This window comes from Trichosurus vulpecula, chromosome 3 (assembly GCF_011100635.1).
Source record: "Trichosurus vulpecula isolate mTriVul1 chromosome 3, mTriVul1.pri, whole genome shotgun sequence".
NCBI lineage: Eukaryota > Metazoa > Chordata > Mammalia > Diprotodontia > Phalangeridae > Trichosurus > Trichosurus vulpecula.
In genome coordinates, this window is record NC_050575.1 from 95,744,464 (window position 1) to 95,759,849 (window position 15,386).

Consider the following 15,386-nt stretch of genomic DNA (forward strand, 5'->3'; position numbering starts at 1 on the left):
TCAGAAAATAGACTATTTTTCGCCAGGATTGTAGTCAAAATTTGTGAGCACAGAGAATTTATCCAGCTTATACACCATTGGCATGGCTGAAGGAAAGCCAAGATTACCTCTTTGCCATAATGATGTACTTGTTGAGTTTTTAACCATAGCAAATCATCTACTAAGGCACAGAGAGATTTTTGACCACCATCATTGAAAGGGGACCCCACACTTAAAAAATCATAGGCCCTTCAAGTAATTTATCTAAAATCAACTCTGTCCCTTTCTACATCTATCTTGTGATATGGACCTTTAAGAATTTTATCATAAACACTAAATTGCAGGTGACAACAACAAGCAAGCACTAAGTTGCAATTTAAAAATAAAATCACATGCTGAATTTAGATAACTACTTAAGTTTGGCAAAGGCAACTTGGGAAGAAAAAAGAATGATATTCTGAGATGACAATCTGGGAAGAAAAAAGAATGATATTCCAAGATAATAAACTTACACAAGAAAGAAAATAATTAAAGTGAGTTGACATTTTTACAGACATCATTTATCTATTACCATAGCATATATATGTACGTGAAAATATACACATGTAAATATGTACATATGTGTGTGTATTCAACCCTAATCTCTCTCCTGAACTACATTTCTAAATTGCCAGCAGCCTAATGGGTAAACCCCCTCTGGATGTCCCACAGGAATCTCAAAGTCAATATTTCCAAAACACAACTCACTATATTTTCCCAAAAACTCATCCTTCCTCCAAACCTCCTTAATTCAGTTGAGGTTACCATCATCCTTTCATATCACCCAGGTTCCCAACCAACTTTTCCCTCTCTCTCCCTCTCCCCATATTAAGCCTTGTCAATTCTACCTCCACAATTTTTCTCATATACAACACCTTTTCACTATTCACACAGGCTATAGTCTAATTCAAGCTCTCATCAGCTCTCATATGCATTACTTTAATAGAGTCCTAACTGGTCTTCCTGTTTCCAATTTCTTCCCTCTCTAATCCATCCTCTATAGGACTACCAAAATGAAATTCCTAAAACAAAGATCAGCTCTTATCGCCACCATTTCTAAACTAAGTTTACTGCACTCTGGCCATCGTGCTCAATTCCCTCCTCACAAAAACCTTGGACTTTGCCCTTGGGATGCTAAGCTTTGATAGCAAACCTTATCTTTTTTTCATTTTTGATACTTTCTCCCCCAATTACATGTAAAAACAGAATTTCTAGTCTAGTCTAGCAACTTGTTACTGATATGGGATTCATTCCTGAAATAGCTGACTGTGTACCATCATACCCTTGATTTGTGTTTTTTCTTAAGTTTTTCTGCTTTTGTTTTATTTTTATTGATAACTTTTAACTTTTCCATCACCTTTAATTCCAAATATATCCCTCCCTCTCCTATATTCAGGAAAATATCCTTTGTAACACAGAATAAAAAAGAAAGAAAAAGAACAGTTCTGCAAAACCACTAACAGATGAGCTGTGTTTATGTGGAATATTCTATACCCATAGCTCTCTACCTCTCTAAAGAAGGGATAGAAATGCATGTTCCTAGCTCTGGTCTGGGGCCAAACTTGTGCATTTGTTGGAACAAAGATCAAGACTAGACATTTTAACGTTGGTTTATTGTTGGACGTTTTCAAAATCTATCCTCCACCCCCACCTCGTTGAGACAACAAACACTCTGACATAGGTTATACGTGTGCAGCCATGTAAAGTATTTCCATATTAGTCATTTTGTGGAAGAAAACTTGAAAAAGGAAGAGAGAGAGAGAGGGAAGGAAGTAAGGAAGGAAGAAAGAAAAGAAGGAAGGGAAAGGAGAGAAGATGGGAAAGGAAAGGAGAGAAGGTAGGAAAGGAAAGGAGAGAAGGTAGGAAAGGAAAGGAGAGAAGGTAGGAAAGGAAAGGAGAGAAGGTAGGAAAGGAAAGGAGAGAAGGTAGGAAAGGAAAGGAGAGAAGGTAGGAAAGGAAAGGAGAGAAGGTAGGAAAGGAAAGGAGAGAAGGTGGGAAAGGAAAGGAGAAAAGGTAGAAAAGGTAGAAAAGGTGGGAAAGAAAAGGAGAGAAGGTGGGAAAGGAAAGGAGAAAGGTGGGAAAGGAGGGAAGGAGGGAGGGGGAAAACAGTATGCCTCCATCTGTATTCAGAAGATATCAGTTCTTTCTCTGGAAGTGGACAGCATTTTTTATCATGAGTCCTTTGGAATTGTCTTGGATCACTGTATTGCTAAGAATATCTAAGTTACTCTCAGTTCTTCATCATACGATATTGCTGGTACTATGTGCAATTTTCCCCTGGTTCTGTTCATTGCACTCACCATCAGTTCATGTAAGTCTTTCCAGGTTTTTCTGAAAACATCCTACTCGTCATTTCTTATAGACAGTAATATTACATTATAATCATATACCACAACTCATTTGGCCATTCCCCAACTGATGGGCATCCTCTTAATTTTAATTCTTAGCCACCACAAAAAAAGCTGCTATAAATATTTCTGCACAAACAGGTTCTTTTGGCCACTTTGCAGACACCACCACAGGAGTCCTTGGCTTGGTTCTGTCTGCCAGACACTGATCCCTGCCACCTCTTCCTCTGTCACACCAGCCAAGGCCTCTGCGGACATGGCCAACCCCAACATGTACTTCAACATTGCTCTTTGCAGACAAGGGTCCAAAGACAGCAGAAAACTCTCTTAGTCTGAGCACTGGAGAGAAGAGATTTAGTTACAAGGGATCTTGCTTCTACAGAATCATTTCTGGGTTCATGTGCCAAGGTAGTGACTTCACATGCCAGAATGGCATCTGCTGATGAGAACTTCATCCTGAAGCATACTGGTCCTGGCATCTTATCCAAGGCAAATGCTGGACCCAACACAAATGGCTCCCAGTTTTTCATCTGTACTGCTAAGACTGATTGGTTGGATGGCAAGCATGTGGTCCTTAGCCAAGTTAAAGAAGGCATGAGTACTGTGGAAGCCATGGAGTGTTTCGATTCTCAGGATGGCAAGACCAGCAAGAAGGTCACTATCGCTGACTGTGGACAACTCCCATAAGTTTTTTTGTTTTGTTTTTTGTCTTAACCATCAAACCATTCCTCTATAGCTGAAGCGAGCACCCCCAAACCCTATCTGTTCTTATACCCTGTAATCCTTGTGCTCTCACTTGCTGCAATTCTCTTTGGATTTCATTTCCTTTTTCCTTCCACAAATCTGGCTGGACAACAGAATTAAGTTTATGATTATGAAATAAAAACTAAACTACAAAATAAACAACACAAAAAAATAGGTTCTTTTCCCTTTATAAAAAAATCTCTTTGGGATACATATCTAGTAGTGGTATCACTGGATCAAAGGGCATGCACAGTTTGATTGCCCTTTGGGCATAGTTCCAAATGTTCTCCAGAATGGTTGGATCAGTTCACAACTCCAACAACAATGCATTAGTGTCCCAGTTTTCCCACATCACCTCCAAAATCTACATTTTCCTTTTTAGTCATATTAGTCACTCTGATAGGTATGAAGTGTTACCTCAGAGTTGTTTTAATTTACATTTCTCTAATCAATAGTAATTTAGAGCATTTTTTCATATGACTACAGATAGCTTTGATTTCTTTGTCTGAAAACTGCCTGTTCATATCCTTTGACCATTTATTTTATTAACTGGGGAAAGACTTGTAATCAGGCAAACCTTATCTTGCCTAGAATCTCCATATCAATTCCTGGCCACCATTTTCAAACCATGCTGTCACTTCTATCTCTCCCCCACCCCCAACGCTTTCCAGTTCCTCTTTATGTGTTGTCTTCTCCCATTAGAATGTAAGCTCCTTGGGGACAGGTATTATTTTGCTTGTTTGTATTATTTGCATTATGTCACTAACTATTACGGAGGACACAAAGAAAGGCAAAAATATGGTTCTTACTCTCATGGAATTAACATTCTAATGGGGAATAATATGTTTAAAAAAAACCTACCTACATACAAGATATATAGAGTATAAATGGAAAGTTATATCAGAAGGAAAGGACTAGCAGATGGGAGGGGCCAGGAAAAGCCTCCTGCAAAAGTAGGATGTGAGCAAGTACTGAAGGAAGCCAGAGAAGTTAGAATTTAGAGGCAAGAAGGAAAAGCAGTGGAAGCATGGGAGACAGCCAGTAAAAATACATTAGATAGGAGTTTTTGGAAAGATGGCAGAGTAGGTCAGAAAACTTTCAGCTTTCCAAATTTCCTCCACAGAAAAAGAACACTGCCATAGAGGGAATGTAGAACAGCTGAAATAAACAAAAGTTAGGGTAAAGCAGTTGTTCACCTAAGACAACCTAAGAAGAATCCAGGAAAAAGATCTGACCTCCAGGGGCAGAGGTTTGGCCTGAGTGAAGTACAGACACCTCCAGGTCAACTCTGTGGAAGCAACAAACAACAAGCCCTGGGAATACCTGGGGTAGAGAAGCAGCCTCAGCCTTAGAAACTTTCATTCCTCAGTGTGGGGGTCTGACAGTTCAGTAGGAGAAGACTGAAGAAGCTTCTACACCTGGTAAGTACAGTAGCAGAGGGGGAGGGACCCTGCTGGCTGTGGTTGAGCCTCCAGACAGACCTCAGAAAATAACAGTAAGAAGGACCTGAGCCTTGGGACGTTATTCCCCACACCTTGGGACTAGAACTTGATCACAGCAACAGCTGCAAAAACAAAATAAAAAAAACAGAAAAACAACAATGAGCAAGCAAAGGAGAAAGAACCCAACTATAGATAGCTACTATAGGGATGAAGAAGATCTGGGTTCATATTCAGAGGAAGATAATGGAGCTAAAAAAAAAAAGTCACTTCTTTTTCAATGAGAATGGAAAGTACTGGGATAGGTAGAAGTAGTCAATATGCTGAACTCAGAGCAGTACATCAAGCTACCAAAACAGAACAAGGAGTGCAGTGTCATATATTCACTGATTTGAGGGTGGTAGCTAATGGGTTAGCTACATGGATACCCATGTGGAAAAATCAAAATTGGGACATTCATGGTAAACAAGTTTGGGGCAAAGAATTATGGGAAGATATATGGGACATGTCTTTGGTTACTAATTTGTCAGTTTTTTATGTAGATGGTCATGTAGCCCTCACCATGCCAGAACATGAGTACAACAAACATGCTGACTGACTAGCAAAGATTGCTACTGAACGTATTGTCCCTACCCTGAGGGCTAATGATCCAGTACTAGCAAAATGGGTCCACCAAATAGCTGGCCATTTAGGAGTCCAGGCCACACACTGGTGGGCACAAGATCAAGGTATTAGTATCTTTCATTCATTGTTAAAACAAGTAGCTGAGAATGTTATATACGTCAACTGGAAAAGGAACGAACTGTTCCTAGGGTAGTAACTGGGGAAATAGCAAGGGGAAAAGTTCCATCCCAGATTTGGCAGATAGATTATATTGGACCACTACCCCAAGATAAAGGATGCAAATTTATATGTACTTGTGTTGACACCTATTCAGGTGTACTAGTGGCTTGTCCTTACAAGAATGCAACTCAGAAGAACACCTGTAAAACTCTAGATATCCTAAGTCTATATCATGGAACCCCAATGCAGGTTCAAAGTGACAATGGGTCACGTTTCAAAGGTAATGAAATGAAGAGATATTATGTATTGAACCATAGAGAGTGGATATATCATATTCCTTATTATCCACAAGCACCTGGGTTAATTGAAAGAATTATTGAAAGGATTATTGAAAGAACAGTTAAGAAAGTTAAGTTCTAATAATGTGTATCAACATTGGAAGGATAATTTGTTCACTGCTTTATGTAATTTCAATAATAGGAGAAAGCACACCTCTAGCCAGAATGATGACCCAAAATCTGCCAATTAGAAAACAACAAACACATCAGATCCCAAATATTGAGTACTGGACTGCGAGGGAAGATGTCCCACCACCATGTCCAGGAACACATGGTTGGGCAGGATATAATTTACATTGTTTAGAGGACTTTTGGTTGGATAGAAAAGAAATAAGTCCCTCCAAAAATTTAAATTAAAAAAAAAATCAAAAATTGAGGCAGCTAGGTGGTGCAGTGAGTATAGCATTGGCCCTGGAGTCAGGAAGACCTGAGTTCAAATCTGGCCTCAGACACTCAACACACTTACTAGCTATGTGAGTTTGGGCAAATCACTTAACCCCAACTGCCCTGCCTTCCCCCCTGCAAAAAATTAAAATTAAAAAAAATTTAGAAAAGAAATAAGAAAGATCTCTACTGGAATATGTATAAGAATCCCTAAGAATCATTTTGGACGGATATTACCTAAATCAGGATTAGCAGCTCGAGGAATACATGTATTGGCTGGAACGATAAATTCGAATTATCAAGGAGAAATTATTGTGACATTTCAGAATTTGGATAAAGAACCTATACAGTTTTATAAAAAATGATAGAATAGTTCAAGTGATTATTCTTTGTGAAACAATACCCCTTGTGAAAACTGACCCTCCTTCCAAAATAACTATCAGAGGAATGGAAGGGTTTAGTTCTACTGATAGAACAAAATTGGGAGCTAGAGTATGGGTAAAATGGAAGCCAGATGATGTTCCAAAGGCTGCAAAAATTACAGCATATGGGGAGGATAATGCTGTAACTGCTGTTTATTTGGGAGAAGATGATTTTCAAATTGTACCCTTGACTCATGTATTCTACCGTGAATGAGGCTATTATAATCTCCTTGTTTCTTTTTGTTTTTTTGTCTATTAAATTTGTTTGCTAGATTTGTTTCCTGCAGGCTTAGTACCCTCCAACTGCACGTGCCTGATCACTTAAGCCGGATGTCATCCTGATGTCACTCCTGGACCTGAAGACCATAATGTGTCATCCCTGGACCTGGCATCGACCAAGCTCCAGATACCAACTAAAGACCTCTCAAATGGGACTCGACATCTTGAGGCAGAGACAGCTCTACATCCAATTTCAGCAGGAAGAAGCTATGGAGAACGAGACCTTTGCACCTTACCCCAAGATTTTGAGCCCCATTTGTTCAAGGGGGGAATGATGATATTGTTTTATATGCTTATTTTGTGTTATCCCTGTTATATTGCTGTAAAGTTCTGTTGACACCAGTTATCTCAAAAGTCCTATTGATTGCCCCATTGACCTATATAATGGATAAGAAAGATCTTGGGGTCGAATATAATGGTAATTTAAATTTGGAGATCTTTCTCACCCATTAATATGCTCATGTGACCTGCTTACATCACAGGAAGCCTAAGTCACATGTGATGGGAGGAGCTTGTTGAATCAGAGGAACTGGAAAGGGTGGGGCAGAAAATGCTCACAGCAGTTAGAGCTGAGGGACAGAGCAGACTGCTAGCTGTACTGAGTGTGTATTGGTGGCAAGGCCCCAGCACAGGGTGGGAAGGTTATGAGATGGCTTGGCTCCCTGCTGTGATGTTGTGTTTTAGGTTCTTTGCTGTTATTATAAAGTGGACTTACTGGTTCTGGAATTTGCTTGGTGCTTGGATGGGTCGAACTTACTGGTTTTGGGATCTGGTTCTCTGGAGTCTGAATAAATGGTTTACTTCTACCTTCTACACGGAGAGTCTCATATTTTGTGATACAGAACTACATAGTCATATGTAACAGCAATTTAGATTCGAAGATCTTTCGCACCCATTAATAGGCCATGTGACCTGCTTATGTCACATGTGGTAGGAGGAGCTTGCGGAGAGGAAAAGGAAGTTGTGTCACAAGAAATGCTGAGAGAACAGTTACGGCAGTTACGACAGAGTTGAGGGAAAGAGAGTCAACCTGTGATAGCTGTACTGTGAGTTTTGGGGAAGGCCCCAGCAGGCGGGCAGAGAGGTTTTGGGATGGTGAGACTCCATACTATGATATTATGTATCAAATTCTTCATTGCTGTGATGAATTGGGCAAATGGCTTACAGAATATGGTTCTCTGGTGTCTGAATAAATGGTTTACTTCTTTTACCTTCTATGTGGAGAGTCTCGTATATTTTGCAATACAGAACCACATAGGTTTTTTGACAATTATCATCTACATTGTTATTATTGCCTTGCTTATATGGCATATTTACAATTATCATCTATATTGTGATTATTGCCTTGCTAATACACCTATGCAGTCAAAAACAGAAGGAATGCAGAAAATTGGGAGAAAAACTTTCTTCGACAATCTCTCAGACAAAATGTGATTGGGTTGGAATATTTTTGTGGTATAGGAAATGATGAGGTAGTTGATTTAAAAAAACATGAAGACTTGAACTTATGAAGGAAGATGCCATCCACCTTCACAGAAACAGATGACAAGTGGAAATAAGCACAGTACAGTTTCACCGATATGTATGAGTGTATACGTGTGTGCCTGTCCATGTGTGCCTGTGTGTGCATATATACATATATATATATATATGTGTATACACACACACACACACGTATATATTCACACTTAATTGTAGCCTTCTTTGGGGGAGGGGGAGGGAAGGGGAAGGAAAAAAAATAAGGTAAAAAGTGCACAGCAGAGAACAAAAGAAAACCTACGAGGAGGCAAAGAAAAACTATTATTTTCAGGAACAAATATAACATTCTCCATTTGGCATTTAAAGCCCTTCACAACCTGGTTTCTCCCTACCTTTCTAAGTCTTAATTTTATTGCTTTCCCTCCAATAACTCTACAATCCAGCAATACTTTCTCACAATTCCATGCATTTTTGCTAGATGTCTACCATGCCTAGAATTTTCTCCTTCCTTGTCTCTGCCTCCTGGCTTGCCTAGACTCTTAAATCACATTTTCTGCAAGAAGCCTTTCTTAATCCACCCAATGCTAGTGTCTTCCCTCTGAGATAATCTCCTATTTACTCTACCTATCTTGCATACACATGTTAGAATGTAACCAACTTGAAGGCAGGACCCATTCTTTGCCTTTCTTGGTATACCGAAAGCTTAGCACAGTGCCTGATATATAACAAGAACTTATAAACGCTTGTTGACTAAATGATGCTCTACATTCTGCCCTAAGGGGCCAAGGAGAATGAGTATAATTCCTCTTTCACAAGACAGTTTTCAAATCCTAGAGCTGCTCTGTTCATTCCAACCTTCTCCAGACTAAATAGTCTTATTTCTCTTCAACTATTACTAAGTAGAAGACAATTTGTGTGGGAACCACTGGAAAGGATCAACAGATATTTGGCATAGCTATCCTGCTCCTTCCTACCACCTGTTCTTCAACTACAGCAGAGGTATCAAATGCCTGGTAAGCATCAAATTGGCCAGGAGCAGATTAAAATGTAATTGGGAAATATTTACCAAAATAAAAATATAACAGGATATATATAATGTTAATATATGATTTTCTAAGTTCACATAGGACAGTTTAGTGGTCCTTGTTTCTATTTGAGTTTAACACCACTGGACTAGAGTATTGTAGCAAGGCATCCCAGAGTTTTCAGTTACTACCTCCTTTGAAAATTATCAAGGCATCAATTGGGAAATGGCCAAACAAATTGTAGTACATTCATGTAATGGATTACAATTTTACTGTAAGAAACTGAATATCAAGAGTTCAGAAGAGCAACAACAAGAACTGAAACTGAACACTGAATGACACCCAAGTTTTCTCCCAACAAGATGTGAAAAAGTATACTTTTCTCCCTTTCTTTGCTGCAGTGGGGGGGGGGGGAGGGGTGTTACAACTGTGAAATACAGTATGTACCATGTCATTAGTATAATATGATGGTTAACTCTACCAAACTGCAGTTTTTAATCTTCATTTTTATTCTTTCCTACAAGAGCTCTCTGGGAAGGATCAGGGGAGGGATCTCTTTGGGAATGAAACATGATATAAAAACAAAGGCCATCAATAAATTCATTTTTTTTAAGTACTAGGCAAAGATATAATCCATCCTCACTGTTAAAGACAGTGGACAGGCAGAGGCTGAATTTCTTTTAACAGCTTTCTATTCCTCAGTTAAGGGAAATATCATATTCCAACCCATCATCGGAGATAGGAACTGAAGGATGTCAATGTCTAATAGCGCACAGAGCAATGTTTACGGCGATGATCAAGTGATCAAGACATGGTTAAATGATGTTCAACACATTCAGCTCAGTTTGAAAAAGCAAGAAAGTATGTAATAAAGAAAGATTTCTGTCCAAAATGGTTAAAATGAAAAAGAAATTGTGCTAGTCAAGGGGACAAAATTTCAACCTGTCAGACAATTTGGCTCTGCAGAACATCATTTCCTGAGGGTTCTAGAGAGCACCAAGGCATCATCTGGGCCCTCTTTATCGTTACTAACAATCATGGAGGCAGAAGAACAGAGAAGAAAAAGCAGTGGCTCTGGAGTCAAAAGTACTGGGTTTCAAACCCTAGCTCTGCTACACACTAGCTGTGTGACCATCAGCAACTCACTAAACCTCTGAGTCTCAGTTTCCTTATCTGTAAAATGGAGATGACACTCAAAACTACCTTATCTCACAGGACTGTTGTGAAAAAAACACTTTGTAAACCTGAAAAGAATATAGAGATGCATACAGTAAATCCAGAGAAATGTCAGAGCCCTTTGTTACTCATAATGGATGGAGACTGGACCTGTGATTTCAAACAGATCCATACAAGTCAGAAATATCTTGGAACTCCCTGCTGAGGCTGGCTCTCTATCCACTATTCTACTCTGACTCTCATTCATAAATAGTCACAAATATGACTATTTCTATGAAGATTTATGGTACTATTACATACTAATAATTTTATCATATTCCACTCTCTCTGCCACTTAGAATCACAGGATGTTAAAACTGGAAGGGATTAGACATCAAGTCCAAATCCCTCATTTTACAAATAAGGAAATGGAGGCCTTGAGAAGAGAAGTAACTTAGTAGATGCTTAATAAATTATGTTGATTGACTGCTGCCCAAAGTCAGAGCATGTGCACTTGAAACCAGGTTTTAAGTTTTCAAATCCAGTGTTTCTTTTCTACTATGCCATGCTCCCTCTCAAAACACTATGTGGCAAGGAGATGAGGTACTTGGAAAGCAGTTATGCTCACCCACCCTCTCTGGGTCTCAGTTTCCTTATCTGTAATAATCTATCCTAACTACCTCACCAGGCTACAGGAGGATCATATTAACAGCCTGAAAAGCAGTTTCAAAGCAATACAAATATGAGGTATTCACAAGGCCATACTAACAATAAGTAGCCTCTAGAGAAGAAAAGAAAACCTTCAGCAACTCATTCCCATCTTTCACACAATTTAATCAAAAGTGATGCATGATTAGGCTCTAGGCCATCACAATACAGGAAGTAATCAAGACACATTTTACCCCTAATTCTCAAGTGTTCAGGAACTCAAGAGGTAGTACAGAGAAGTTGTTATAGCAATCCCACCTGGAAGCATGCACCCTAAGGGAAAATGTCAGACAGAATTCACCCTCAGGAACCAGAAGGACTGGTTAGGCTTCCACTGAACTGACTCCTCTGCAAGGTATCTGATACTTCTGCAGGCTGTCTCATCCTTCCAAAGCACTGTGTATATGTACATAACTTAGGAGAGGCTGGTGACACCAGTCATAATTTATGATGAACAAGGACTCAAGATGTTCTGTTAGTTTCCCACTAACACGTGGGCAAACAGACTAAGACTTTGGAACACAAAACTAGATGCTTCATATATCAGGACGTCCTAGAGACAATACCCTTTCATCAAATAATAATGACAGCTCAAATTTAAAGAACACTTTGAAGTTTACATAATGCTTTCCTCACAACAGCCCTAAAAGGTAAATAGTACAATTATCAGTATATCCATTTAATAGATAAGGCCCCAAAAGGTTAAATGACTTGCTCAAGGTCATTCATCTTTGAACCCAGATCTCCTAACTCAAAATCCATTGTTCTTGTCACTCACTGTACCATGCCATACTAATTCCTACTACTGTATTTCATAGATTTATCCAATTAAACAAGACAATCTCTCTTCCACCTAAATCTTTTTTTCCTTCATCTTCTTCAAAAATAGTCTTTTGTCCTCTGCTAAGATAAATGCCCTATACAACAGACTCAGATTCAGTGATGATGTATTACAGCAGCATAATGATGATCTAACATAATGAAAAAACATGACTATCTTATCCAAGAATGAACTAGTTTTGATTACATTAAAACCCCTCAAAGAAAATAAGCCACTTCTGAATCTTTGTTTTCAGAAAAATGCTAACAGTAGTTATTCAGGTTGTATCATTTTTACTTACATAAATATTTTTATTTTAAAGCATTGACTTAAAACAAAACTAGGGAAAAATTTGTTTAGACTTTGTGTTCTGTTTTATCCTGCCTGAATAAAACATCTCACCTACAAGCTCCAATGAATAAGTGATGGCATGGACTTGGAAACATCTTTGACTACAACTGAAAGTCAATGAGAAAACATTAAACTCACATAGGCAAACAAGAAACACAAAGTGTCAGCCCTACTATGAAGACTGAAAAATGGGCTTTTGGAGGTCAAGATAATATCTGCAATAAACAGGAGAGTATGAACAGGTTTTCTATATAGTCAGTATTAGACATAATAAAAAAGACATGAACTGATAATGAAGATACATTTGTCTGCAGGAAGATAAATTAAAAAGGGCACTAGACTTAGGGTTAACAGCTGGGTGCAAGTCTTGGTAATTGTAGTGGTGAAGGTAAATCATTTAATTAACTTCCTTGAGCTTTAGTTTTTTCTTTTGTAAAAAACACTGGATTTGAAAACTTAAAACTTGCACTATCTACCTCGAAGGGTTGAAATGAGAGAAGCACTTAGACAGAAATGTTAAACTATACCTTGAAAGATTTAAGAACTCTGATCAAAGCAATAACCAACCACAACTGCAGAGATATATGCCATTCACCTCCCAACAGACAGGTGATGGAGTCAGAGCAGATATCAAGACATAGATTTCTTTGGATGTGACCAAAGAGGTAATCTGGGTTTTGCTTAAAGGCGTATTTGTTACAAGGGCTTTGTTTTCCTTTTTTTAATATAGGTAGGGAAATGTAGGTGTAGGAAGGAGGAAATAAGCATTTATTAAGCACCTATGATGTGCCAAGCTCTGTGCTATGCACTTTAGAAATATTATTGCATTTGATCCTTGCACCAATCCTGTGAGGTGGGTGCTATTATTACCCCATTTTACAGCTGACAAAGCTGAGACAAAGGGTAAGTGATTTGTCCAGGAAAAAATTCCTATGTGTTGGAAGCCAATTTCGAATTCAGGTCTTCCTGAGTCCAGGCCTAGTGTTCTATCCATTAGGCCACCTAGCTTCCCTTCCGGGTAGAAACAAAAGAAGGCTTTTGTTTATCAAAAAAAAAAATATAATTCCAAAAGAAAAAAAGAAATGTTCACTTATATAAAATGAGCAAGGTCCTTGCAGCAAAACTAAAATTTCTCAATCAATAGCCACAAAATTATAAATGTAACCGAAAAAAGGTAGTTCAACACCCTCATGCAGTGACAAAATATCAGCAGATTAAACATTGGTTTAATCTAACAAGTTGAGACTGATTAAGGATAAATTAATTAAACTATGTGCCTGGATTAAAAAATCAACTATACAAGTATAGGAAAGGAGAAGTTAGATGAAACAGCAGCAGTTCATGTGACCTGAGAGTTGTACTGAAGTACAAACTCAAAACATATCAATGTTGTCAAGTAGAAGCCACAAGCTGAAACAATCTTAGGCTACATTAACAAAAGTCTTTATACTTTTTGTTACAGACTCCACTCCTTTGACAATCTGATAAAAGCTTATGCATCCCTTCTAAAAATAGTGTTTGAAAATGCATAAAATAAAGTACATACTATTACAAAGGAAACAAATTACAACGAAATAGAGGTATGAAAATATTTTTAAAAACAAGTTTATGGACCCCTGTTAAGAATCCCTGGTGTTGACCAAGGGAGAGCATAGTCCCAATGTGTTCTGCTGTGGTCAGTCCATATCTGGAGTATTTTGTTAATTTTTAAGCACTATACTTTATGAAAGCACAGGTCTTCTGACTCCTTAAGGCTCCACAGGCTGGAAGAGAGAGACAACATAAAAGAAGTCCTACTGATAGCCAATGTAAGCTATTCCTGAACGTACGGTATTTCACTGCATAACTGTCACAGATTTTACGCCAATTTTTTTGCAAAAAAGTGGGGTGTGAACATTATGTGAAACTCTTTTAAAAAAAATTTGTGCGGGTACTACTTAAAAATCATTTATTACTAAATTGTCTTTGGTGCAAGATCAGGATGCATGGTATACTCATGAACACATGTTAAAATTGAATGCCAACGACTCAAGTACCCTGAGAATTCTAGGCTTGGGGCTTACAAGGTTCAAGAAATAAATGCGTATCCATATGTGACTGGTGAATGCATTGCTACTCTGTTTACCCATCAAGTGGTATGACAAATAGAATTATACCATGTGACAATTACTCAATGAAAGGTTATAAAACAATTTTTGGACTGAAAAAATGGTTCGATGATTACGTGGAGGCAACGATTGTGAAATATAGTAGGTTATTGTGGTACACTTCAAAGTCAGGAGACCCGAGTTTAACTTCAAACTCCAACTCTTACTAATTATAAAGAGGTTACTTGACCTCACTGAGCCTCAGTTTCCTCCTCTGCAAAATGGAGATAGTAATAACTCTTACAACTCCTCCATCATAGGACTGGTGTAAGCAAAGTATTTGGTCATCTCTGAACCACTACAGAAATACAAGTGGTTACCATGGTCCACAGCACAATTAGTTTTCTCTTCTTCTTGGAGGAGAAATCAGCAATACTGTACCATCCAAACTAACTTTAACTAAAGGCCTCCTGCTTCCCAAATGAAAACATACGTGTAATTTTTCTTTTGGCCGCACACTTTGCTCTATCCGACTGCTGCATTGTCCTTGTCCTCAGCAATCCATTCTCTTCCCCAGGTTCCTGTTACAAAGCAAGAAATACAATCAGTTTAAAAACAAAACTCCCTAAGAATAGTGCTTTCCCTTGCTTTCTCTGGGACTCAAACTCTGTAATAAAGGGTACCAGGTCCCTGACCTAGGAGGAAGAAGTTGCCTTTTTCAGAAAATGGTGATTTCAAACCTGAAAGGATAACAGAAATCCTTTCATTCTAACAGCACTGTACTTCTAGTAATACTTCAAGATTCCATGATCTCATCAGTCTATCAGTGTAAGTACTCCTTCCTTCAGTACAGCCTACAGCCCATTCACTCCCTCTTTCATCCTGTGATTCATATTCACTGAATTCTAGAAAGTCTCAGAAGATCTACCCAACAGACTGAAAGCATTTCTGTGGTACTTTTATTATTTCACGGATGCTAGTGCAATCTATCTGTTATATCTCATTC

The 15,386-nt window shown here is 38.4% G+C and overlaps 1 protein-coding gene across 1 annotated transcript in view; it reads right to left on the reverse strand.

Annotated features, from left to right (window-relative positions):
• UIMC1 (ubiquitin interaction motif containing 1) overlaps positions 1-15,386 on the reverse strand; it is a 115,456-nt gene that overhangs the window by 68,961 nt on the left and 31,109 nt on the right. The window contains exon 4 of the mRNA XM_036751979.1: positions 14,874-14,961. Within this exon, the coding sequence (XP_036607874.1) occupies positions 14,874-14,961 (88 nt within the window). The remainder of the gene's footprint in view (positions 1-14,873; positions 14,962-15,386) is intronic.